Here is a 22,542-nt window from a genome sequence, read left to right as displayed (position 1 = left end):
TGTATGCATTGCTGTCCTTATAGGTACATAAGTCTGGATGTAACTAAAATGGCTACGGCAGCTTGAGCTGGGGACCACAGTGGTTTTCCCTCTAGGTCCATAAGTGCTGGCTCCCGTGATATAACTCGCAACGAGCCAGTAGGCTTGCTTCTAAGTTACGGAACCACGGAGTGCTAGGTGAACTTCACATTTGACCTGGCGGGCTTTATAGTATCGACGATATAGTCGCGGATACGCCTGTATGCCAGGCTTTAGAAGCTACAAAAGCATTATAGAACATGCAGCTTATTGGGAGGCAATTTCATCTTAATGCTATAGGTTAGTTGGAAACAAATTGTAGAAGCCAAGTACTTTATTAATTTGCAATGTGTCTTCAAAGGCTGACCTGGGATTTACACTATTGGGACTATGGGGTTGACTGCCGTCTATCAGGTTAGCCTTTAGGCTGCAAACACAGGTGACAAATAAGACCATGGTATTTTCCCCCTCAATATACGCTTTTACCCAGAAGCTTTCACGATGATTATACTATTGAGAAATAACAATTAAACATGTCCATAGACAGGTCCCTCTCATCGACTCTGCAATTTGTTTCCTCTTGCTTTTGTATAAGCGCCTCAAGTAAAAGTGCAGCCCGTTTTGCATTCCTTGTGGCTCCGTGACTAATACGAAATGCTGGTAGATTCTCAAGACACTGTGCCTCAGACATGAGCACCGGCCTTTCCTTTCCTAAGGCTTTCAGTTGTTCAATAGCCCAAGTGCGGTGCTCGACAGTTTTACATTCTGCTCCAAAGAGAAACACTGGCCACATAAGAGCAGGGTGTACTGTCTTTTCCTGAATTCTGTCGTCTGACTCTCCGTAAGAGTTCTTCATATGTTCCCACGTCTTTTCCAGTGCGCCCGTTACTGCTTTAGTGTGCGGAAGATGCCACCAACAAATGCGGTGGAGATAGACAAATAGGATCCAGAAGCTGGCTAGATATATGCCGGAGACCTCTCGTACCCTCATAGCGACATCGGGAGCCACTGACATCGACAGTTCAGCCGTGGATAAGGATGTGACAGAGGGACACTGCGCCCACAAGTCCCAAAGCCTGCCATGAATTCGTTTCCCCTCTAGAGAAACCTTCATCTCAGCATCTGGGGTAAACCGATTACAGTGATGCTTGTCAAGGGAGCTGATCTGGCGGCAATACGCTTGAGTCTTCAGATACCACTCCGCAGCTGGCTGCAGAATGGATCGGAGTATGATCTCCTTTATATCACAAGGACTCCTCGCAGGGACGATGATGCCGCTATCGCCATGTTCAGAAACAGCAGACAGCGGGTTTTGAGAGAGTAATTGGAAATCTTCGTCTTCGTCGAGCGAGTCTCTTCTGTACTTAGACTCTTCGTAGTCACAACTGATGATCTGGATAGGATACTGAGAAACAACTTGGAGGGCCCTAGATGATAAAAGAGTTGGGCCGCTCATATGAGAGGCTTTGCTATCGAGGGAGTTGAACCATGAGAGAAGTTGCCTCGAGTACCAGTTCCATTCATGAGAGCATGTAATAATAGTTTCGGCAAGTTCGGTTGGAAATAGACACCCACTGTCGTGTTCGGCACGATCGCGGAGAACATGAGTCCAGGCTAACAGAAATATAGCAGCGAGCCAATCATCCATTTTGGAGCTGATACTGTTGTATTGAACTTGAGAAAGGTCCTGCTGAATTGCGCAGGTTGTTGTGTTGAATGAATCCCGTATGTGGTCTTGAATATCATGTCTCGTCATGGACGAGTCACGCATACTATCCCACTCAAGGAGCCTATCGAGGCCCAGCAGTGCACCCATGACAACTTCATTTTGAGATGCCAAGTTCATCAGGTACTGTTGCAGATGTCGCCACTTCTTAATGCCCCCCATGAGCATGGCCGCAGGTGGCTGCATGATCTTGCCAAAGACTTTTAACGACTGCTTATCCTCTGACGCTTCAGAAGCCATTAGGTTGTCGAGATGGAATTGATCGTCTGTATGCGTAGAGGCTGTGCTGGAAACATGAGGACTGCCAATGACCGCTCTCCAGAGAGTCGCCGCGTCATTGGAAGTTCCAAGGTCGGAAAGCTCGGATATCATTGGCACCGAAGAACCTGCTATCAGATCTCGATCACCGTTTGACTGGCCAATGTTGCACAGCAGGGACTTGGGACTACCGAAAGCCCCAAGTTCCCCTTCCCAATTATTGTAAAGGGTAATGATATCGGTGGCCAAGTTGCTCTCCGACCACGAAAACGAATTAAGTTCATCCACATCTTCGTGCCCTTCCCGTAGGCAGACGAAAGAGCTTTGTCTGTTTGGTCCAGAGAAGCCTGAAATGCAGGTGTTGGATGGATTGATGAACGAAGGTCCGGATACATTAGGTGAAGGAAGCAATGTTCGATGTTTTGGTGGTCCAGGTGCTCGTTTTGAGCGATGGGGATAGTAGCACTGGAGCTGTAACCGATAACAAGGTTGACATGATGGATATGCCTCATCGCATCTCACATGTCGCCTCTTACAAGTAGCGCACCCCAGTCGGGACCGAGGCGCAGCTCTACCTCGACCAGGTCGCTGATGTAGGGAGTCCTGAGCCGAAGGCGTATTGGATCTCACCATTGTGCGTCAAGAGAAATACAACCAAGATTGGAACGAAAACTATGTAGAGAAGATAGACCAAGGTTTCTGAAAGTGTCAGCTCTAAGTCCCTCGTGGGTACTCACACCAACGCAAATGCACAGCTCGCTGTGGGGGCGCGAGTGCCTCCCTGTCATCTACCTATCTTGTCTCGGGGGTTTCTCGGTATGGATACTGAGACGAACTGGCACACGATCAAGCCCGCAACCCCGCACCTCAGCTATGGTAGCTATGGCACAGATAACCTAAGCCATCTTAGGACCGGTATCACAGTCTAGAACCTGGATAACGCGGGGTAAACCCCGCAACAGGGGTTAACTTGCATGATCCATGCACATACTCACGAATCATCGCTCGCAGAATGGGCACTCAGGGCGCTCTCTTATCACTTGACAGCCTGTTTTGAGTTTGACTAGTTATCTGGGGGGCGCTTGATATGAGGATCCAGTTCTCTCTTATCTCGCCTCTATCATGTGAGCCCGAGGAGGTGGACCGATTGTGATGTCATGGCTAATTTAAATATCTTTTTTATAATTGGCAATATTTCCGGCTGTTTGGATAGTTATAGAGCAGGTAAGGACTGTTTACTATATATCTTAAATTAATAAACTATTATTTAAAAAAGGTATATATAAGGTATATAAAAAGAATTAGAAAATATTTATAATAGAACTTTTTTTATAATATATTTCTTAACTATATTATATATATTATTATAATATATTTTTCAACTACCTTTTATGTACAACTATAAATTAAGTTTTTCTCTAAAGAAAAATATTTAAAAATACAAGTTAATATATATTTCTTTATTTAAATCTATAAACATAGTCCTCCATCGCCCTATGTCTTAGCCTCTTCCTTAGGCTTCTCCTCTTTATCATTCATAAGCAGACCAGGCACATCCTTGAAAACAGCAAAGCTAGAAGGCGTCTCCTCCAGAATGGGGAAATGGAATCCACACTGAGGGCATGTCTCCTTCAACACAGCCTGTTCCTCCGCCAAGTTGTACTTCTTGTCCTCTGCCTTGTTGCATACAGGGCAGACTCGGATTAGACGAGTGCCGACAAGTTCAAAGTTGGTAATGATATCTTCCATGATTGCGCCGTTGGCAGCCCATGACTTGCAATACTTGTGATACGTATTTTTATGCCAATCATAAAGGGCGCCTCGGCTGGTCCAGAAGCTACACTCGTTGTACCAGCTTCGATCATCAGGATGCTCCCACCAGGTCAGATGCAAGAAACCGGGAAGCGTCATGAGGTGACGGCGAGTATCAGCGAATAACACCTTGAGTCGATTAGTCTATGCAAACCATAGCGTATGTAGTATATACCTTGAATTTCTCATAGGCGTCTGGGCTCGAGAAGCGAACCCGTTGCATGCTTAGGTAGATAGGCATTTTGTTTTCCGGTTGTTCGAGAATTGGATAGATATGGTAAAAGGGAACGTGATGAGATGTGTAATTGTGTGTTGGATAAAGTCTAGAAAAGGCCTGCTATAAGTATTACCTCGTTCCATCTCGTTCAACTGGTGTCAAGATCATCTTGACCTACTCCATTAGTGGAATGGTCTGGGCATATCGGCTGCCGGCCACGCCAGTGGATTCGGGTATTTGTTTTCCACTCGATTTCATTGGCTGCATTTCCGACGGCATGCATGTTCTGCCACAAACCAAGTGTAATTTCCAGTTTGGGAAAAATAAGTCATCAGGATCTACACGCTCTGGCTGTGTTTACCGAAACAAAACGTAAATGTCTTATCGCAATGTTTCTGGCTATCGGAGACTGGACAAATAGTATCCAAGCTCTGCTCCCCGGACCGATAGGATATCCCAAGTGACCCCATGTTCCCCTCAACTTTATATCAGGACTTCGGCAATCGGATATGAACGGCCGGAAATCTGACCAATACTGTCCCAGATACAGCCAGGCGATCATTGAACACACCCTTAACCTCAACAGCTGCAGAGCAACCGCTTTGACGTTCTGAATGGAATACCTGCCAGAGGTAACGCACTCAACAGGGTATTGGAGAGCATAGCTATAGCCACGATTAAGTACAAATAGGTTCGAGGACGTCCATTATTCAAAGTCAATTTTTTCTTGAGTAGCAATCAATAAACCACAAGACATTAATCCTACAACTCCTACAAACCCTACCAATCTATCTTACTATCACTATGGCTCAACCATCCACTCACGTTGTCCACGGCGGCAAACAGTCCGACCCCAACAGCACTTGGACAAACTTCGAATGGGAAGAGCCCAAGCTCGGCAAGCAGGTCCATGGCGAGGTGACCATTGCCCGAACCTTTGGCACTTCTGGTGATCTCACCTCTGGATTCTGGAGGACAGGCGCCACGTCCCCAGGTGCCAGCAGCGACGGGTCGCACAAACTCACCTATTCCTCTCCCTTGGGCGATGAGACCGCATGCGTTATTGACGGGTCCGCCACCTTGACAGTCGTCTCGACTGGTGCGAAATACAAAGTTGGCCCTGGATCAATCATCAGCTCTCCCAAAGGACTTGAGGTCTACTGGGAGATTGATGCTCCTTTCTTCAAGAAGTACTGGTGTATCTGGAATGGCACCAAGCCTGCTGCCAACCCACCAACTGATCTTCTCATCAATCACGTCAGTGACAGCCCCGACTGGGTTGACTACAACTTCACCGAGCCCAAGGAAGGAGATCTCGTGGCTGGCGAATTGTACTTCATTCGTAACGGAGGATCAACTGGAACCATGCTGAGCGGAGTGTGGAGATCTGGTAAAGGCATTGCGGCCTCCGATCTGACTGAAGATGGAACCATGACGACGCCTTATACTGGGGTGCTTGGTGACGAAACAATTCTTCTGCTTGAGGGTGAAGTTGAGGTTACTGAAACAGTCAGCGGAAAGAAGCATAGCTTCAGGGCAGGTGATGCAATTGGCCTGGCTTCAGGAATGCATATTACCTGGGTCTCGAAGGGACCTTTTTCAAAGAAGCTTTGGGTTATTACCAGAGATGTTGTTGAGTAAAGATCAAAATGGATAAGGATCTGGCTAGACTACAGAGCTTAGCAGGAGATAGCAGTAGCCTAATATACTATAGCCTATAATTAATTCTCATCTTGCATTGAAAGGATCTATGTCTTTTTCTGAAGCTTATTTGAGTTCAAGGTGCGCTATCCTATACTTGCCAACCCAATGTCCTTTCTGATGTTCTGGGCAAGAATTGAATAGTCCGGTTGATACTGCCATCGTCTACTTCAACTCGATATGCCTCGTTCACATTCTCAACGCAGTTAGAAGGTCTCGATGCTTCCAGGAGCTTCATGCCGTCCCTTAATCCAGCAGCTTCCGCGTTGGAGCCAGGAACAACACCTGTAATGACCCGCGTGCTCCGACTGCATTTATTGAAACCAAACTCAAGAATTGGGATCTCAACAGGGATGAAGTATGTCGCTGATTCATGGAAAGAGAGCCCAGTAAAGTCCATGCGTTGTTTACCATTGAGCATATTCCAGAAGTAATTCTCCAAAGAGAAGCTGGGGGGATCCAATCTGTTGCGGATTTGGTCGAGCCAGTCACTAGCCCGTACAATTTCGCCGGCTCTCCAACGACGGGAGAGGTCCAAAACGATCTGATCCAGGCCTCCGTTGCACGATAAGTCCCATCGGCTATCTTGCTTTCGCAAACAGCAGTCAATGAAGAGTAGATAAATGCAACCTCTCTTATACGGGATCCATTCAGCATACCAATCAGAAAACATCTCTCGACCTGCTTCGCGAATATCCATGCTAATTCGCGGAGAAGAGAAGTATCCCTGCAGATGACGATTAATGCTCTCAATCAGAAAGACTTTGCCTCTAAATCCAAACCGGTATGGTAGGTAGGCTGAGTAAAGCTCTGCGATTCCTGGACCAATATTAGCTTGATATAGATACACAGCAAGGTTAAGAAACACTACCTTCTCTGAACCAGTCATTATCATAGCCATCCTCTTCATGGCTTAGGTCAGAAAAGCTGTGTACCATTTCATGTGTAAATAGCAGCAAAAGCGAGTCGTCAGACTCGTCGGCTACCTGCTCATCGTACTCTAGCACGTAGCTTCCTATGAACCCAGAGCCTCCAAATCCGGCTTTCGTCTTTCGGATAAAAACACGATAGGACTCCCCTGAAACGCCGAAGTGCTCTGCCATCTTTGGGTAAAGACTTGTATTGTAGGCCTTGAGCCGATCGAGATTGGGAAGTAGGCTGCCGAACCAGTAACAAGCAGCGAGAGTGTCACTTTTTTGGGCGACTGAGTCTGGATAGGAGCAAATAGGGCCTGTCATATAGACGGTTCTCCACACCGTATCAGCACGACCAACCACGACGACATGGTCAGGGCCTTCTCCGAGGCTCCAGATACATCTTGTTGACAGTGGTGCCTCCTCTGGTAAGATCCATTCGACCGTGTTTTTATGAACGCGGTCAGATATGAGAAGGGGGAGAAACCAGCGGCCAACGCCCTGCAGGCCACCTTGATCCCTGCGAAGGTCCACACGGGCCCCCAATGGAGTCTTCTCTGAGACTTTGCGGGGAAAGGCATCAAATCTTAGAGAGACATGACCCTTGACTTGTCGAGTAGGGCACCATTGCTGCTGCGTGTTACTGTCCAGACTTGGAATGTCGCGGAAGACGAGCGGTAGTGGTCCGTTATCATCTGAAGCTTGGATGTCGCTCTCGCAGTATGGATGCCCAGGGACGTTGTCCATGAAGGTGTCAAACAAAAACATAGGCTGGTCATTTCGAATAGAGGGGTTCTCTATCTTGAGAAGTACAGAGAGTGCGCTGACGCCGTCTTTGTCAAAATGGGGAGCCAGGCAAAGATAGATTGAGGGATCTTCAGAGTTTGCCATCTTGTAAGGATGTGAGAACGACATAGATACGAGGTAATGGGGTTGGGTAACTCGCTATTTATAATTCAAGACAAGAGCTGCACGTTCATGGGCATAGGCCCCAGCAGCTGCAAAAGTCGGTTGATAACATTTGGGCCTAGTTATTATTGAAGTCAGTTACGGCTCCGTGGATTCGTCACGACACTAGTAGACTATACCCAAAGAAGTGCGCGAGAACGAGCAAGCAGACTAAGAAACCCCACATCGCTCAAATTTGCACTAATCAAAGGCACGTAGGCCACGTCTCCGTTATTTCTACGGATATGTATAACGCTGTTACTTGACTTTCCTCTTCTCAATTACCATCGCGGCAAATGCGCACACAGCTGAGTGTAAAATTGTTTTGTGATCAGTGCTATGTACCGCCCAGCTCCCCCTCGACCCAAGAAGACTAGAATATGCCGTTCACGCGATGGCTGCTATACTTGTCGCCGTAAACACCGCAAGGTACGTAATACCGCACTTTCGCTCCCGTCTAATGCACTCGTACATGAGCATCGTGGAGTTGAACTGATGGATCTTTCTCGGTCGTAGTGCGATCTGACCAAACCGTCATGCTCCAACTGCACACGCAATGGCTTGGATTGTGAAGGCTATGACTTGCGGCTCACATGGCTGCCAGCCTCACTCGGCACTGGGCATAATCCACAACGGCCAAAACGCAAGACTTCGACGGAGAAAGTTATACCACCTCCCTCTATATCCCTCAATACCGCCACATCCGTTTCTTACCTTGACGAGTCGGATCGTTGGCTGGATGCTACAATTGATGATGCCACGACTGTAGATGATACTCAATTACAGCAACTTCTCGCGAATGCTGTTAATAATCCACAATTTTCGAGAGGGTTCTTACTACTTGACCACGAAGCATATCTACTAAGCCATTTCAATCGGTGTGTGCATGGACAGTTGATGCACCTCATGGGTGACTGGCTGACTGAACTGTTGTACCACCCTTATCTCCAACCTGCATTGATCGCCATCTCAGCTTCCAATCTATTCCAAGAGTATATCTTTCGCCGAGATCCTACTTTAGCCTCGCGCAACATCAAGGGGAGGAAAATCGATGCGTTAACACAGTCATGCTATCGTCTCGCCATCAATTACTACAACCATGCCATCAGAACCATTAGCGACACAACCTCCAACGGCAACAAATCCCCGCAGCTGAACCTTGCATCAACTCTTTTACTAGTTCTTTTCGAATCGCAATCTGGCAGTGTCCACGGGAGTTTCGTCCATATGGATGGTGCCGATGCCATCGTTATATCTTCTCTGAAACAACTCTGCCAAACATCAACAGGGCGCCTTCTTCTCAAGAGCTGGGCCGACATGCGGGCACGCAAAAACAGACAGAAACTTGCATTTAGACCACTAGAGGTCGAATTCAGCAGAGCTTCCGATCCTCGACACAGAGTCTTGATGTCTCATGCTCTGCAATTTTCCTCGTTCATCGCACCTGCCCTTACAAATGCCATTTCGATGAGGGATCGGCTTGTCTTGCAAGTGTGCGTGGCTTGTGAAGGTATAGATGAGGGTCTTGTACTAAGCCATTTTCGACAATGGTACTCGCATGCCTTTGACTTCAAATACTCAGAGGAGCTCTCTTCTGAGGCTGGATGTGCTGTCACCATGAAGGAGTTGATGAGCGGCCTTGATGCTACTAAACAGGCACTGCGGGAATGGCATAGCAGCCTTGACGAATCACGGCTCCCTGTTTCCCAGGCATCTCTACATCCCGCACTTGATCAGAGCTTCGAGGACCGGCTGGTCTTGGTCGAAGATATCACACCACTACAGTTTCAGACTCCTGAAGCCGCGTTCGATTATTTGCGTTATGCTGTTAGCTTGGTCATTACATCGCCGCAAGTCCTGGGTATGTATGTTCTCGCAACGCGGCCAAGAGCGCCCAAAACACAGGTTCCCGCCGTTATTGCTCACCTGCTTTCGGTCATTGAAGGTCTTAACTCAGCGGAGCTTATCCGTTACGACGTGTATGATAGTGGGCCTCTCTGGGTCCTGGTCACTTTGGCGCTGTGCGTGCCAGAGTCTCACATTGTGTCTTGGATACTTGAGACCATCCTGCCAAGATATGAGAAGTACGCGCACCGTGGCTCGGTGCTTATAACTTTCATAAATGTGAAAGATATGCTGTTGTGCATACAGTCGCAATTGCAAAAGGGCATATTGCCACTACTATGCTCCTCAAGTTCTGTAATTACAGAAGACCTTATTTCCAGCCCAATAGCACGATTTGGGCAGAAGTTTGCTATTGTAGGCCGGAACACCTTGGGGTCTTTTAGCCGCATTGTTGTGTCAGCTTGATATTAGACTCCATTCAGAATTAGAGCAATATTGCAGCTAATATAATATTGGATTCAAAAGCCAGACACTGTCAGACTTATATATGTAAAGAGTTATACCTACTGCATCTCGGAGTTCGTGATTTCTTCTATGAGAAAGCTGAGTATTAAGGCCAGCCGCCTTGAAATATCCCAATGTCCATGTCTTCGCAGAATATCCGTGACGTTATAGAGTGTATTAGGACCCATCTGTTCCATTACATCAATGGATGATGACTCGCTTCGCTTCAATTCTGTAACCTCGACGTTTCTCTGAATTGCCAGCCCTCCGAACTTGATGTAACAATAGACGACAACGCCAGCATAGAAGAGGGACAGAGGCACATGGATAGCTGACTCATCGGCGATAGCCTGCATGCTATGTATTTTTATGATGAATGCGGCGTGCACAGCGCAGCGGAATCCATCGTTGCTTCGGACCCAGCGACTAACCTCATCCTCTTCTAACGCGGTGGGCGGCGTCTCGTCCCGACCTATGATCCGTTCAAGGAAGTCAAAATCTACGTAGAGCGCCATGAACGCTTGATGCCACAGACCCATCAAGCTAAACGGATCGTGGTTTAGGTCAACGACACTCCCGACGATTGCCTCGTGCCACAATGTGAGGCGTTGTCGAATTGTGGTTCCGTGATCCTCGAGTAAACCACGGCATCGTGCCTCGGAAATATGAGCATAGTATCCAGCGAGCTGTGCGTATGCATAAAAAGGACTTTTGCACACAGCCTGGCTCGGGGAACACACCGGAACAAGATTCTCGCCGTGACGTGCCGTCTGAGTCATGGACGTAACAGCAGCATGCCATTTTGAGGCCGTTGTGGCTGAGAATAATTCGGCAGAACAGCAAGTGGGTAGCCTATTGTGGTCATACCCCAGAAGGCCTTCGTGGTGGAAAATCTTGGTGAACTCTGAATCGTGTATCTGTAAAGCTAAGATAAGTCGCAACGTTTCCTCTCGCTGGGCCCAACGCCTCCAACTGCCCTCCATATCAGTCACGTCAATGGTGTCAGTGGATTCGAGCGCCTCTCGCACTCTGAAAAGCCCAGCTTGCCTTGCCCAAGCGATGATTGTACCATGGAATGATTCCGTCAAAAGCAGGTCGTTAGGTTGACCGGAAAGAATTCCGTAGGTCTGCCCTATTGTTGCAGCCTGGGCAACCGCCAACGCCTCGCATCCGCCTTTGTGGATATAACGTTCCCACTGGCCAGGTCAGAAAGGCTCATTGAACTATATATACAGGTTTGGATAATACGTACAGATGCCAAGATAGCCTTATTCAGCTTGGTGAAAATCGCTTTCGCACACCGTGCGGCCCCGTCTGATCCCACAAAAAGAGCTCCTATCGAGCAAATGGACAGGAGGACGAGTGCCCTTTCTGATGTCGGTCGGAATGACGCGGAGTGGATGATGGGAAATAGTGGTTGGAACTTGGAGAAGTAAAGCTTAACGCATAGATTCTAGGACAACAAAAACGATTAGCTGAATAGCCAAAGATGTTGTGAGCTGGCTGCCGAGTCATACGAGAAATTCGGTAGAAGGAAGAGCTATATCCTGCGGACTCGGTGCGAGCCGAGTTGATAAGGCAATACGGTACTCTTCATCCACTTCCTCTTGATTCATAAAAGAAACTGAGGGTTGTGGTATGCCTGGCTCAGGTACCGGCCGAGTGTACCATCGGCTATGGATAGCCTTGCAAACTTCCATCTGCCTTTTGATAGCACCTGAAGTCGCTGTGAGAGCATCCCCAGTAGTATTGTCTGTTGCTGAAAGAGATACACCCAAGAACTGGTCATTACTCAGGCCAGGGAGTTTGTTAGCCTCCATAATCGCCGACTCCATGGCTTCCAGATCGAATTGATCATCAAACCAAAGATAATCGGTGCCGCTAGATCCATGCAGCTGTGTACATGGAGAGCCAGGAAGATCTGTCAATGAGATGTCCAGGCAATTATCATAGGATTCTGCCGAGAATGCGGCACTATCCTGTGCTAGAGGCTCCGTGTCACTAATCAGTGATCCAGAAGTGCTGGGAGAGCATTCAGAACGTCTCAGATTGATAGATTCAGACTCTTCAATATTGCGCGATTCTACATCGGCATAATCGGTATTCATTGCATGTCGTTGGCCGACTGGAGGAGACTAGAAGTTAGTATATGCAGAAGCATTCAAACCCCAGAGCTGTGGACAGTCCTGGTTTTGTGAGGGTCATCTGGGCTAGGCTTACCTGCATTTTGTTTTCCACCTACGTGCATACCACGTCTAACGCATGAGTTTGTTCGCTCATGCCGCATGAGTGAGTCTCTGGAAGATTAAATAGTAAGTAGTCAAGCTTGAGGATGACAGGATGCGCCGAAGCGGCGGACAGTATACCTTCGGCTGTAAGCCTTGGGGCAATGAGTGCATACGAAAGGCTTTTGCTTTGTGTGTGATTGAGTATGTCTGACGAGATGCTCTTTCTTTTTAAACGCTTGACGGCATTGCGAGCAATGCCATATGCGGGCTTTGTCGCGTGCTGGTGGTCTCGGCTGGGTAGTAGAGGTCAGCGCCTGCGCACAGGGACTCTCATTGGACGCAACATCCATCATCGCAGGAACACTCCGACTGCATCACAGGTGAGCGTCGTGATGAAGGTAGACCCAGGTGATTTGCCGAAACTGGGAGGGATCTCAAGCGTGAGGGGAGAACCACGTGACGTAGCTTGTACCGCGCGTTACAGCCATAGGTCCTCAGGGCTCACTACTTTCCGCATCGACGAATCAGGGGTCATAGCGCGTATTCGTTCCTGCCCCGGCCTATTCATGGCATGGTCTTAATCTACCGGGGACATCTGGCCTTTAGATCCGAAGAAACCCAAGCCATTAGGATTGAAGGTAGGGAGTAGACACATGTAAGAGTCTATAGAAATAAGTATAAAGGTTTTTAAACTACAGAAATATTTATTTTAAAACATCTTATAAATAATTTTAATTTTAATTTTAATTTAAATGAGTTCTATTAACTTATATACTTTTTTGAATATTTTAGAGTTATTCTATATTATTCTGTATTGATTTTTAAAAAATTTTAATTCTTTAGTCGAGATAAATACATTCCTTTAGCACCAGCCTCTCTTATCAGTCTGTCGGCAAAGCCGAAAGCAAAGGGCGAGGCATACCGGATTCGCCATTGACCCTCGGCCTTCTGAAACGCTTTCCCCGCGGGCGGCTGGTTTTGCCGAAGAGGCAGTCCTGCTGTCTCGCTCCATACCCCGCAAAGGGGCTTTGCTAATGGTAGATCTTCAGTAGTATTATGACAATCCCCGCAATGGAAAGACAGAAGTCTAGGACATCCACATCGGTGACGCGGGGCCCATGAAAAATCCGGGGCAGCATCCCCGCAGCTAACGGAATGGCTAGGCGTGGAAGAACAGGAAAATGGGGCTTCGCAGCCTTGAGTTGATAATTCGAGAGTGATTCAAGGAAACTCAATTAAATGAAATTGCTTTTACATAAAGCCTTGTGGGTACCGCGCCTCTCAGTACCATTTCCCTGAATTGCAGACCCCTTGCTGTTGTACGGATACCGGTATTAGAATCGAACCCATTGTCTTGTATAATACAGCCTGGCACCCGCAGTACATCATGGCATCATCTTCACATTTTGATATTTCGCATGTCTCCAAACTTCTCATCCTCTTTTCACTTGCTGCTGGCGGACTGATACTCTATATGGTTGTCAAGTATGCCCTGCAGAGCCAACGCCCAAGCAAGTTCCCTCCTGGGCCACGAGCTCTTCCCATCATAGGAAACCTGCATCTCCTCTCCCGAACCAAGGCCTTTATCCAGTATTGATGCCCTTTTTATCGAACCATAAAATGAAGCCTAAGAACTAACTTATGTCCACTAGGTTTAGTGAATGGGGACGTACATATGGTACCATTATTGGTCTCAAGCTAGGTCCCCAAAATGTAGTCATCTTAAACGATCACAAACATGTGCAAGAGTAAGATATGGCGGGGCTGGTGAAGACGCAAAGAGAGCTGACTATATTCTTGTAAGACTTTTTGACAAAAGGGGCTCGATTTATTCTGATCGTCCGCCAAGTCACATCGCCAATGACATTATGTTCACGAACGACACGCACATCTTGTTTGTACCTTATGGAGACAGCTGGAGAAAATTGAGGAAAACACTTCAGGGACTCCTAAACATCAAAGCTGTCGATCGCTTACTTCCCATTCAGAACGCCGAGGCCACACAGATGATGCATCAGCTTCTTCAATCCCCGGATGACTGGTATGATCATGTCCGGAGATACTCAACATCCGTAATTCTCGCATCTGTATATGGCCTTAGAGGTCCAACCTTTGAACATCCCCGCGTCAAGTCGCTCTACCATGTCCAAGACCAACTTACCCAGATAGCTGAACTTGGTGCTACACCACCAGTTGATGTATTTCCAATACTCCAGTACTTGCCCGACTTCTTGTCACCTTGGCGAATATGGGCTCGAAACATTAGAAAAGAGCATCGGGCGCTCTATTTCAAACTGCTAAGCGAGACGCAAGAGTTAGTTGCCAAAAATAAGGCACCAGAAGATTCGTTCATGGTGCGACTGTTGAAAGAACAAGATATGAGTGGCCTTGACGACGAACATCTGGCATATATTGGAGGAAGCCTCGTAAGTGATTATCTTCTTCTTACAAAGCCACATATCAAAGGGCTTGTTGGCTAACGTGGTGCAATGATGGCAGATGGAAGCTGGCTCAGACACGACAGCGTCCACATTGCTCTCTTTCATTCTTGCCATGGCGCTTTTCCCTGAGTCTCTTACGAAATGTCAAGCAGAGGTGGACTCTATCTGTGGGGCTGGGAGATCACCAACTTTCGACGACTTCGAGTCACTCACATACCTGAAAGCTGCAATGACAGAGGTAAGGACTCAATCTATGTTAATCTCCTAGCATTGTATGCCAACCTAACCCGCCGAGCAGACTCTCCGCTGGAGACCCGTGGCCGCTGGAGGGATCCCGCATGCACTGACCCAAGATGACTACTACGAGGACTATTACCTACCAAAAGGGACCATTCTATTCGCGAATGCTTGGGCGATACACCGCTCGTCTGACTACGATGCTCCGGACCAGTTCTATCCTGACCGGTTCTTACAAAATAAGCTCGGGACTGCCCATGATTCTATTCATTCTGACAACAAGAGACGGCCAATTTATGGATTTGGTGCTGGGCGACGGGTATGCCCTGGTCAGAGGCTAGCAGAAAATTCATTGGTACCCACCAGCTCCAAAACGAATTAAAGAGACACTCAAAGAAGCTAATGAAATGAATAGCTCCTGAACATGGCAAAACTGGTTTGGGCGTTCGATATCAAGCCTGCTGCAGATAAGATTGACAGCTCGATAGAGACAGGGTATACTGGAGGTTTCCTTATTACACCAAAGAAATTCCCTCTATGTCTTACGCTGCGGTCAGCAGACAGAGAAAGAGTAATCAAAAGAGACTTCTTAAAGTGTTTAGAACTACTTAAGAAGTTTAAAGAGTAAGTTTATATATATAGTTAAATATAAAATAATTTTAAAATAAATCCTTTTTTATACTTATATTAAAATACTAAATATATATTATTTAAGTAAGTATGTAATTAATAAAAATCTTTCAATACTTATTTATTTTATATTTAAGATATAACTTAAGCTGTAATTGTAACTGGTATAACAGTATTTGTCTAATACTTCTTACTTAGCAAAGCTTGTAAGGAAGCCAGGTTGCTCGAAGTCCATCTCCTGTACCAGCTGCACATCTCCAACAAGAACGTTAAACCTACGGCCTACTTCCAAGTAAAGATTCTGCGATCGTTCAGCAAGCTCCCTAGATCCGCCACAGCGAACGATGCCTCGGGTATGCCACGTCGCCTGCATAGGCGCATTGCTGAGGGTGATGCCACCTGCGAGAGCAATCTGGGTCTCAACAAGGCTCAGGATACGGTCTTCGCTGAACCACCAGGCATATCCCCACTCAGCGAGAAGAAGGTCTAGTTTCTCTCAGTAAATACTCCAGAGCTTTATCACGTCGGGAAAGGATCATACGAGCATCTGTATGGTTCTTCTTCAAAATTTCGTTGTTGGATCGAGCCGCATCTGGTGACCAGAGGGTTGCAAAGTGGTCCGCTGCCCGCTTCTTTCGGCGCTCGAGTGCTTCTGCGTCACCCTGTTCTTCGGTTCTATAAGACTCTTTAAGCAGGGTGACCCTAACACGAAGTAGAGATTTGCTCTCACCTTGGTCCAAACATATCCACAACACCCGGCTTAAATGCCCCAAACAGGGGAATAAGCGATCCCAATGACCTCGGATTTCCAATCATAAGGGTAAGCTTGAGTATAACCTCCTTTATGCGTCTCTGCACGATCAATTCCTTTTCTACAGGCAGATCCTTCGTGGCAATGCGGTACAGATCTGCCTGGCGTGCACCGGCATTTGCTCCGGCCAGTGCTGCGGCCTAGGGGACTAATCAGCGGCTCGTTGGCATACTGAGAGCTTTGGTAGAACTTACTGCAGCAAGGTACCATGTTTGATCAGTTATGTCAAGGTCAGATTCTGCCTGACGGTATTTGTCCAAGAAATCCAGTGATGCTGCCATCTCTCTATTGCTTTGGTCTCTTTGTCTGTTGGTGGTTCTAGTACGAGATTGAAAGCTTTCTAACAAACTGCAGCACTTCTTGCATCCTTATATACAAAAAATGTGGATATCTCCACTGGTTTGAGGGGTAAGAGAGCTTACGGACCGAACTTTTTAGACGGTATCAGAGCTGTATGCAAAAGCCGAGCCGTTCTGTTACTAGGGTTCCATTGTTCCCTTCCTGCTGGCAGCGGATAATTGAGAATACACAAAAGGATCGCCAGCAATCTAGGATTATCCACTTTAGAGGCCGAAATAGCACGAGTCGCGAAGCCGAGCCGGTAACCAGAGACACTAGAGGCTTTGCCTGGTTTGTGCCTTGAACAATTCATCACGAAACGGAAACTGAGCAGCACCCGCAAAGCCGCGGAAGACGCGGTTCTTCGGTTTTCCAATGCTATAGTAGGCTTCTGATAGGTTTAAGGACGCTCTAGGCACTCGGGGCCCACGCCGGTGTCTGAGCTTGGGTTTTGTCCTCGGCTTCGCGCTTCGGCATATCCGACAGTCTAAGCCAGACGTCCTCGTCAGTCCGGACAACTATACAATAAAGCTAGGCATAATTCAAGACTCTTTTGGTTGAAAAAAACGCAAATCACTTCTGTACTCTGTTGTGTCTTCGCTGCTTTATCATCACGTCAGCTATGCCATCATCCAAGCTTGCGCCTGTAAGGCGTATTGTCATCGGCCACGACAACAACGCGCACTCGACCATCAAGTATGATAGCCAGCTCATGTCGGAGCATCTGACCATGGGCGTCGAAGTCAAAACTCTTTGGATAACCGACACATTTCCAGCCAACACAAATATTGTGGGAGACCCAACGGAATCGCACTCTGGCTTTATGGCTCCAGGTTCTCTCATCAGAGTCGTGGACTTTCCTCCGCAATCGCAAGGTGCAACACATCGAACAGTGTCCTTGGACTATATTATTCTGGTCAAAGGTAGCCTTGTGCATTGGACGGACGATGGCAGTACTACCACGGTCAATGAAGGAGACGTTCTGGTTCAACAAGGAACAATGCACCGTTGGGATAACAACACGGATGAGTGGGCTCGGATCGTGTGTATTATTCTTCCAGCAACTGAGCCAGTGATTAATGGCCAAAAGCTGGGGGATGACTCTCACTCAATTGGGCTTTCGTGACCATACTTTACCTAGAAATACGTGGATTTAGACAAGTCTTGGTTATTCAGTTGCAATTTCAAGATTAATTAGATCAATATGTTAGTGCTCATCATTTTGTTGCCACAGCTGCACAACAGATCTGAGATCCTTCAATTCTATCCAACTATTGACTCTAGCCCCCGATACCATTTTGGAATGCTTTCATTAACAATGCGCCAGGACTGGTTCTCTTCTTAATTCCGTGAACCTTGCCCATAACAAAGTTGTGTCTCCTGCTCGACGAATTTTCATCAATACCCGGCCTCCTTTATGAAATAGATAGTAATTTACGTTTTTGAGTGAACTGAAATAAAAGAGCGGCATACTGGTGTAATAGAGAGCTGTCTTGTGAGTAATGACTATCTCTTAGTTTTCTTCGCTTTCCTCATTATTAAATCTACATTCAAAACCCCAGAGTAGCATACTTCTTATTGCCTTATGCAGTGATATCGGTAATAGGTCATTCGATTGATATGAAGGTTGAGTTGGCCAATGCCTAGGTTGTAACAAGGGGGATGGTAAGGTAGCTAGCTGTAGAACCACCAACGTGGACATGGTGTGTGCCAAAATTCTCCATGCTTTCGTTGCCACGAAGACTAGGGAATTCAGCCAGTGTCATGCTATGGCCAGAAATCTTCAGCATAAGCCCCTCGCCCCCTTCAAAGGCCATTCCAGTCTGCCAAAGCCCAATATCCAACCTGACGATAGTACCTGGTTTGACTTTGCGCTGCTCAGTGTAGTCATGCTCAGGAAAATTGAGGATAGATGTTTCAGAGTCGAGTGCCCTGTGGCTGGCTCTGAGGTACCCACTGGGTCCCAGGTAGACAAGAGAGTTGATCCTCTCAACATCGTTATCTTGGATCCCCGAGTCCTTTGACGGGATATTGATATTTTGAAGGACTTTTCCATTCCGATCAATCTTCCGTAGCTGAACACAGACATCAAAGTCATCATGCTCTAGACACGACATGTACAAGGTTGCTTGCGCATTCCCGACAAGATAAACGGCATCTCTAAAAGTGTACTCAAACTTCAGTTCCTCAGGGTCGCTGTCCATTTGCATGAACGGAACATCGGACTTGTAAGAAACTTGTGACTCTGCCGATGGGGGGACATTCAAAAGCATTTCGTTCGGGCACAGGTATAGTTGCTCATTCTTGGTGGCCGGGATTGGCCAAGCTGGAAAGACATGGTTGATGATTGGCTCCTTCAACGCGAAGTCAGTCAAGATAATGGAGAGTAGAAACAATTAGTAAAAGATGCATTACCTTGTTGTAGCGTAAGATAGAGACACGAACTCTTGGAGTCAGTTCCCAGCTGTTATCCTTGCCTTTAGTGTAGCGATCCAGGAACTGCTGGAGTTCGTCATTCGTCTCTTGTTGGTAAAGATCATGCCACTCTTGAGTAGCATGCACTCGGAGCCTAGTGGAAGGGTTTAGTAAGAGCAATCTGGACCGTTGTCTGTAAGAACAATCCTACCATTTGTGCTTTGTTGGCGCCTCAGTGTAGCCTCTGAATGACCCAAAGGTGTGTAATCCGGTCGAGTAACTAGCAACTGCGTATATTGGCACATTAATGTTGCTGACATTGGCTCTTTTGTCTGCCCAGTAGTCATTCAGTAAGGAATTCTTTTCAATCATTGACACAAGGTTCTCCTGTTTGCCTCTCCCTAGGTACCGCTCTATTAGCAAAGCTGATAGCCTGAGGCGATGGGGACAACAAACCAAAGTTTTGCTGAGCTAGGAATCGAAGAAACGCTTTGCATGGTACACCACCGCGGCAGATAATTTCCCTATAAATATCGCTGGCCCCCTCGAACGGCGCGATGCACTTCAGATGGGGGGGTCTCTCAGCAGCAATAAACCACTGAGAGATGCCCAGCCACGAATTGCCGACGAATGCAACGGCTTCGTTACACCATGGAAGCCGCGCAAGTTCCTCAACAACATCGTATCCATCCTTTCCCTCGGCTATCCCCCACCAGCTAATTGGAATCAATACAAAAGGTGATAAAGAATTGGTGTATATGCTTCTTACAAGAGGTCGCCTTCGGAGTCCCAAGAACCCCTAATGTCCACATTGACGACTGCGTAGCCACGAGCAGTCCATTCGGCAGGATCTGGGGCCTCGAACTTTTCATAGCCGGAGAGACGGCTTTTAGGCACGCCTACTCTTCCTGGCACCAAATCAAGGCAAAAAAAGCCTGTGATTAGGTTAGCCGCATGATTACCCATAGTGATTACTAGCGTCAAAATTCCTATTACCTCTTCCGGTCTTTCCGTAGGGACTCCAGGCCACAAGAGCAGGTACTTTCTCAGCGTCATTGGCGGGACGGAAAATATCCGCCCTGATATGCACGCCATCTCTTAGAGTAAATTGAACATCTTTCTCAAATACTGTATCAGTTTGAAAGGGGGCTGATTCTTGGTTCTTTCTGTGTCCCTTTTTAAGCACAGTAACGCTGTGATGGGCATTGTCGTACTTGTCATCTTGCTCGGGGGGCGGAAGAGACGACTGTAGTACATCCACAGATCCGACCTTGAGCGGCATTGCGCTTGGAACCTTAGATTATCAAGAAAGAGAGGTAAAATTGCTGGAAACTATGGCGAGTGGTGATTCCTAATCCTTTCGGGGGGATATTAGATAGGGCTTCGGCAAGGTATAGATGAGCATTTCTTGGCCTATTAACTTATGGGTGATCCTGGCTAATAACTTGGTGATCCTCTTGTGAATGAACATTGGTTAGTTCACTTCCTCGGCGTTAAGTTCGCTTCCGCTCCGTTTTGCGGGGAAAATAAACTTCGAGGCGGAGATTCTTGGTATTCCGGAGGCGACCCTCAAAGGCCGACTCTCGGGCTTTGCATTCGGCTTTTCCGGACCAATTAGGCTAAAGACTTCCATTCCCCACAGTGCTTTCTATCGGAGTGGTCAGAAGACAGGCGAAGAATGTGGATGAAGCACACCCATCCACCCACTACTGCTTACAGTACTATAAGTTAGCACTTTGTACTCACGACTACCCTAGAATACACCATGTACTCGTGGATCCAACAACAATACAGAGCAAATATATCACATCACCCCAACACTGCATTGAAATATTCATACATGGTCAACATTATCACAAATATCTACATTTTCTGATACTGATTCTTTCACCAAGGTCAACAGACAGCCACGACAATCCCTCCCAATGGCTCTCAAATACATCATTAAAAATGCGACCGTGCTCTCCATCGACGAGAGCATAGGAAACGTCGCTGACTGTGACGTTCTGATTGAGCATGGTTTTATCAAAGCCGTGGGCCCAAATTTGAAGCATTCTGATCACATCGTCATCGACGGGACGGATGCTATTGTGTCCCCGGGCTTCATCGACACTCACCGTCACACGTGGCAAACTCAACTCAGGACTATCTGCACCGACTTTGTCCTCTCTGACTATTTGCTCAACGTGCGACACATCTACGGATCCTGTTACTCAGCCGAGGATGCCTATATGGGGAACTACTGCGGAGCTCTCGAATCCATCGACAATGGCATCACTTATCTCATTGACCACTCACATATCATGAACAGCCCCGCTCACGCGGATGCAGCTATCAAAGGGCTGCGCGACGCAAAGATCAGAGGAACCTTTTGTTATGGTTTCTACCCAAATCCAGCCTGGGCGGGTTCCAACGTAGATGCTGAAAGGGAAAAGGATGTTGAGTGGCGGTTGAAAGATGCTGCACGGGTTCGTCAAGAGCACTTTCCCGTCAACGGACCCGATGAGCTTCTACGATTCGGAGTCGCGCCGTCTGAGGCAGAGGCAATTCCTTTCCAACAGCTTCTGCACGAGTTCGAGGCGGCAAGATCCATCGGCGCTGCCATAATTACAGCGCACATCGCCCTGGGCAAGTTTGACAGTGGCCACATGACAACTAAGAGGTTTGGGGAGTTGGACCTATTGGGCTCGGACATACTGTGGAGCCACGCCAATTCTCTTACCGACGAGGAGCTGCAGCTTGTCAAGAAGTACGACTTGGGTCTTTCTGCGACTCCAGAGATCGAGATGCAGATGGGCGTTGGCTATCCTATCGCATACAAGGCGAAAGAGCGCGGTGTCAGAGTCGGGCTCGGCGTCGATATCACTTCCAACTGTCCCGGTGACATGTTTCAACAGATGCGACTTGTTCTCCAGGCCCAACGATACGAGGAGCAAAAAAAGTCCCCTTTCCCGCTTCCTATGGCACGACCGTGTGCTGAAGTTCTTGAGATGGCGACTATTGGAGGCGCCCGAGCTGTCGGCCTAGAAAGCCTGATTGGGAGCATCACTCCAGGTAAACGGGCGGACCTCATCATGACCAAGTGCGATTCTACGAGGCTTACCCCAGTTCATGATCCTGTGGCTGCCTTGGTTAACTATGCAAATGGTTCCGATATCGATACGGTCATGGTGAATGGAGAAATCCTCAAGTCTGGTGGCAAGTTAGTAAACGTGGAATGGCCAAAGATTCGCGCAGAAATACGCAAATCAGCGGCGAAAATCATGGATATGTCGAAACTGGCCCCAGAGGAGGAAGTGGAAGAAGCACGTAATGCCATGATGAGGGCAATGCAGTAAGAAAAGGATTTAGCTCCAGCAAGAGTCCCAGACGCTGGAACGACTCATTCAAAATCTTACGTGTGAGGCGCCTGATATGAGCCATCAGCTGAGGGGCTTGCAAAGACAGCCGTTGTACCATAGCTCGAATTAATATATCACCATATAGTAACATCATTTG

At 47.4% G+C, this 22,542-nt stretch overlaps 11 protein-coding genes across 11 annotated transcripts; 5 read left to right on the top strand and 6 right to left on the bottom strand.

The window, feature by feature from the left end:
• Nucleotides 1-523: 523 nt before the first annotated feature.
• On the bottom strand, nt 524-2,635 carry FPRO_14723 (uncharacterized protein; the record flags this gene model as incomplete). The annotated part of the gene is made up of 1 exon (XM_031219780.1): nt 524-2,635. One exon carries the CDS (start codon nt 2,633-2,635, stop codon nt 524-526), a length of 2,112 nt encoding a protein of 703 aa, XP_031085505.1.
• An 861-nt stretch (nt 2,636-3,496) lies between these two features.
• FPRO_14722 (uncharacterized protein) lies at nt 3,497-4,055 on the bottom strand (the record flags this gene model as incomplete). Its single annotated transcript, XM_031219779.1, has 2 exons — nt 3,497-3,943; nt 3,990-4,055. 2 exons carry the CDS (start codon nt 4,053-4,055, stop codon nt 3,497-3,499), a joined length of 513 nt encoding a protein of 170 aa, XP_031085504.1.
• Nucleotides 4,056-4,835: 780 nt separating this feature from the next.
• FPRO_14721 (uncharacterized protein) lies at nt 4,836-5,672 on the top strand (the record flags this gene model as incomplete). The annotated part of the gene is made up of 1 exon (XM_031219778.1): nt 4,836-5,672. One exon carries the CDS (start codon nt 4,836-4,838, stop codon nt 5,670-5,672), a length of 837 nt encoding a protein of 278 aa, XP_031085503.1.
• A 151-nt stretch (nt 5,673-5,823) lies between these two features.
• Nucleotides 5,824-7,537, bottom strand: FPRO_14720 (uncharacterized protein; the record flags this gene model as incomplete). Its single annotated transcript, XM_031219777.1, has 2 exons — nt 5,824-6,551; nt 6,604-7,537. The coding sequence occupies 2 exons, from the start codon at nt 7,535-7,537 to the stop codon at nt 5,824-5,826; spliced, it is 1,662 nt and encodes a 553-aa protein (XP_031085502.1).
• Nucleotides 7,538-7,933: 396 nt separating this feature from the next.
• On the top strand, nt 7,934-9,904 carry FPRO_14719 (uncharacterized protein; the record flags this gene model as incomplete). Its single annotated transcript, XM_031219776.1, has 2 exons — nt 7,934-8,023; nt 8,111-9,904. The coding sequence occupies 2 exons, from the start codon at nt 7,934-7,936 to the stop codon at nt 9,902-9,904; spliced, it is 1,884 nt and encodes a 627-aa protein (XP_031085501.1).
• Nucleotides 9,905-10,002: 98 nt separating this feature from the next.
• Nucleotides 10,003-12,051, bottom strand: FPRO_14718 (uncharacterized protein; the record flags this gene model as incomplete). The annotated part of the gene is made up of 3 exons (XM_031219775.1): nt 10,003-11,139; nt 11,196-11,396; nt 11,461-12,051. 3 exons carry the CDS (start codon nt 12,049-12,051, stop codon nt 10,003-10,005), a joined length of 1,929 nt encoding a protein of 642 aa, XP_031085500.1.
• A 1,507-nt stretch (nt 12,052-13,558) lies between these two features.
• Nucleotides 13,559-15,477, top strand: FPRO_14717 (uncharacterized protein; the record flags this gene model as incomplete). Its single annotated transcript, XM_031219774.1, has 6 exons — nt 13,559-13,761; nt 13,824-13,919; nt 13,991-14,597; nt 14,671-14,850; nt 14,911-15,168; nt 15,265-15,477. The coding sequence occupies 6 exons, from the start codon at nt 13,559-13,561 to the stop codon at nt 15,475-15,477; spliced, it is 1,557 nt and encodes a 518-aa protein (XP_031085499.1).
• A 192-nt stretch (nt 15,478-15,669) lies between these two features.
• Nucleotides 15,670-16,571, bottom strand: FPRO_14716 (uncharacterized protein; the record flags this gene model as incomplete). Its single annotated transcript, XM_031219773.1, has 4 exons — nt 15,670-15,965; nt 16,021-16,154; nt 16,210-16,430; nt 16,485-16,571. 4 exons carry the CDS (start codon nt 16,569-16,571, stop codon nt 15,670-15,672), a joined length of 738 nt encoding a protein of 245 aa, XP_031085498.1.
• Nucleotides 16,572-17,251: 680 nt separating this feature from the next.
• FPRO_14715 (uncharacterized protein) lies at nt 17,252-17,755 on the top strand (the record flags this gene model as incomplete). Its single annotated transcript, XM_031219772.1, has 1 exon — nt 17,252-17,755. The coding sequence occupies one exon, from the start codon at nt 17,252-17,254 to the stop codon at nt 17,753-17,755; it is 504 nt and encodes a 167-aa protein (XP_031085497.1).
• A 517-nt stretch (nt 17,756-18,272) lies between these two features.
• Nucleotides 18,273-20,326, bottom strand: FPRO_14714 (uncharacterized protein; the record flags this gene model as incomplete). Its single annotated transcript, XM_031219771.1, has 6 exons — nt 18,273-18,983; nt 19,045-19,198; nt 19,256-19,445; nt 19,501-19,760; nt 19,814-19,979; nt 20,041-20,326. 6 exons carry the CDS (start codon nt 20,324-20,326, stop codon nt 18,273-18,275), a joined length of 1,767 nt encoding a protein of 588 aa, XP_031085496.1.
• A 643-nt stretch (nt 20,327-20,969) lies between these two features.
• FPRO_14713 (related to cytosine deaminase and related metal-dependent hydrolases) lies at nt 20,970-22,382 on the top strand (the record flags this gene model as incomplete). Its single annotated transcript, XM_031219769.1, has 1 exon — nt 20,970-22,382. One exon carries the CDS (start codon nt 20,970-20,972, stop codon nt 22,380-22,382), a length of 1,413 nt encoding a protein of 470 aa, XP_031085495.1.
• Nucleotides 22,383-22,542: the final 160 nt, after the last annotated feature.

This window comes from Fusarium proliferatum (genome assembly GCF_900067095.1).
Source record: "Fusarium proliferatum ET1 genome assembly, contig: FPRO_scaffold008, whole genome shotgun sequence".
Classification (NCBI taxonomy): Eukaryota; Fungi; Ascomycota; class Sordariomycetes; order Hypocreales; family Nectriaceae; genus Fusarium; species Fusarium proliferatum.
Note: the sequence above shows the minus strand (reverse complement) of the source record. Positions and strands in the feature narration are given on the sequence as shown.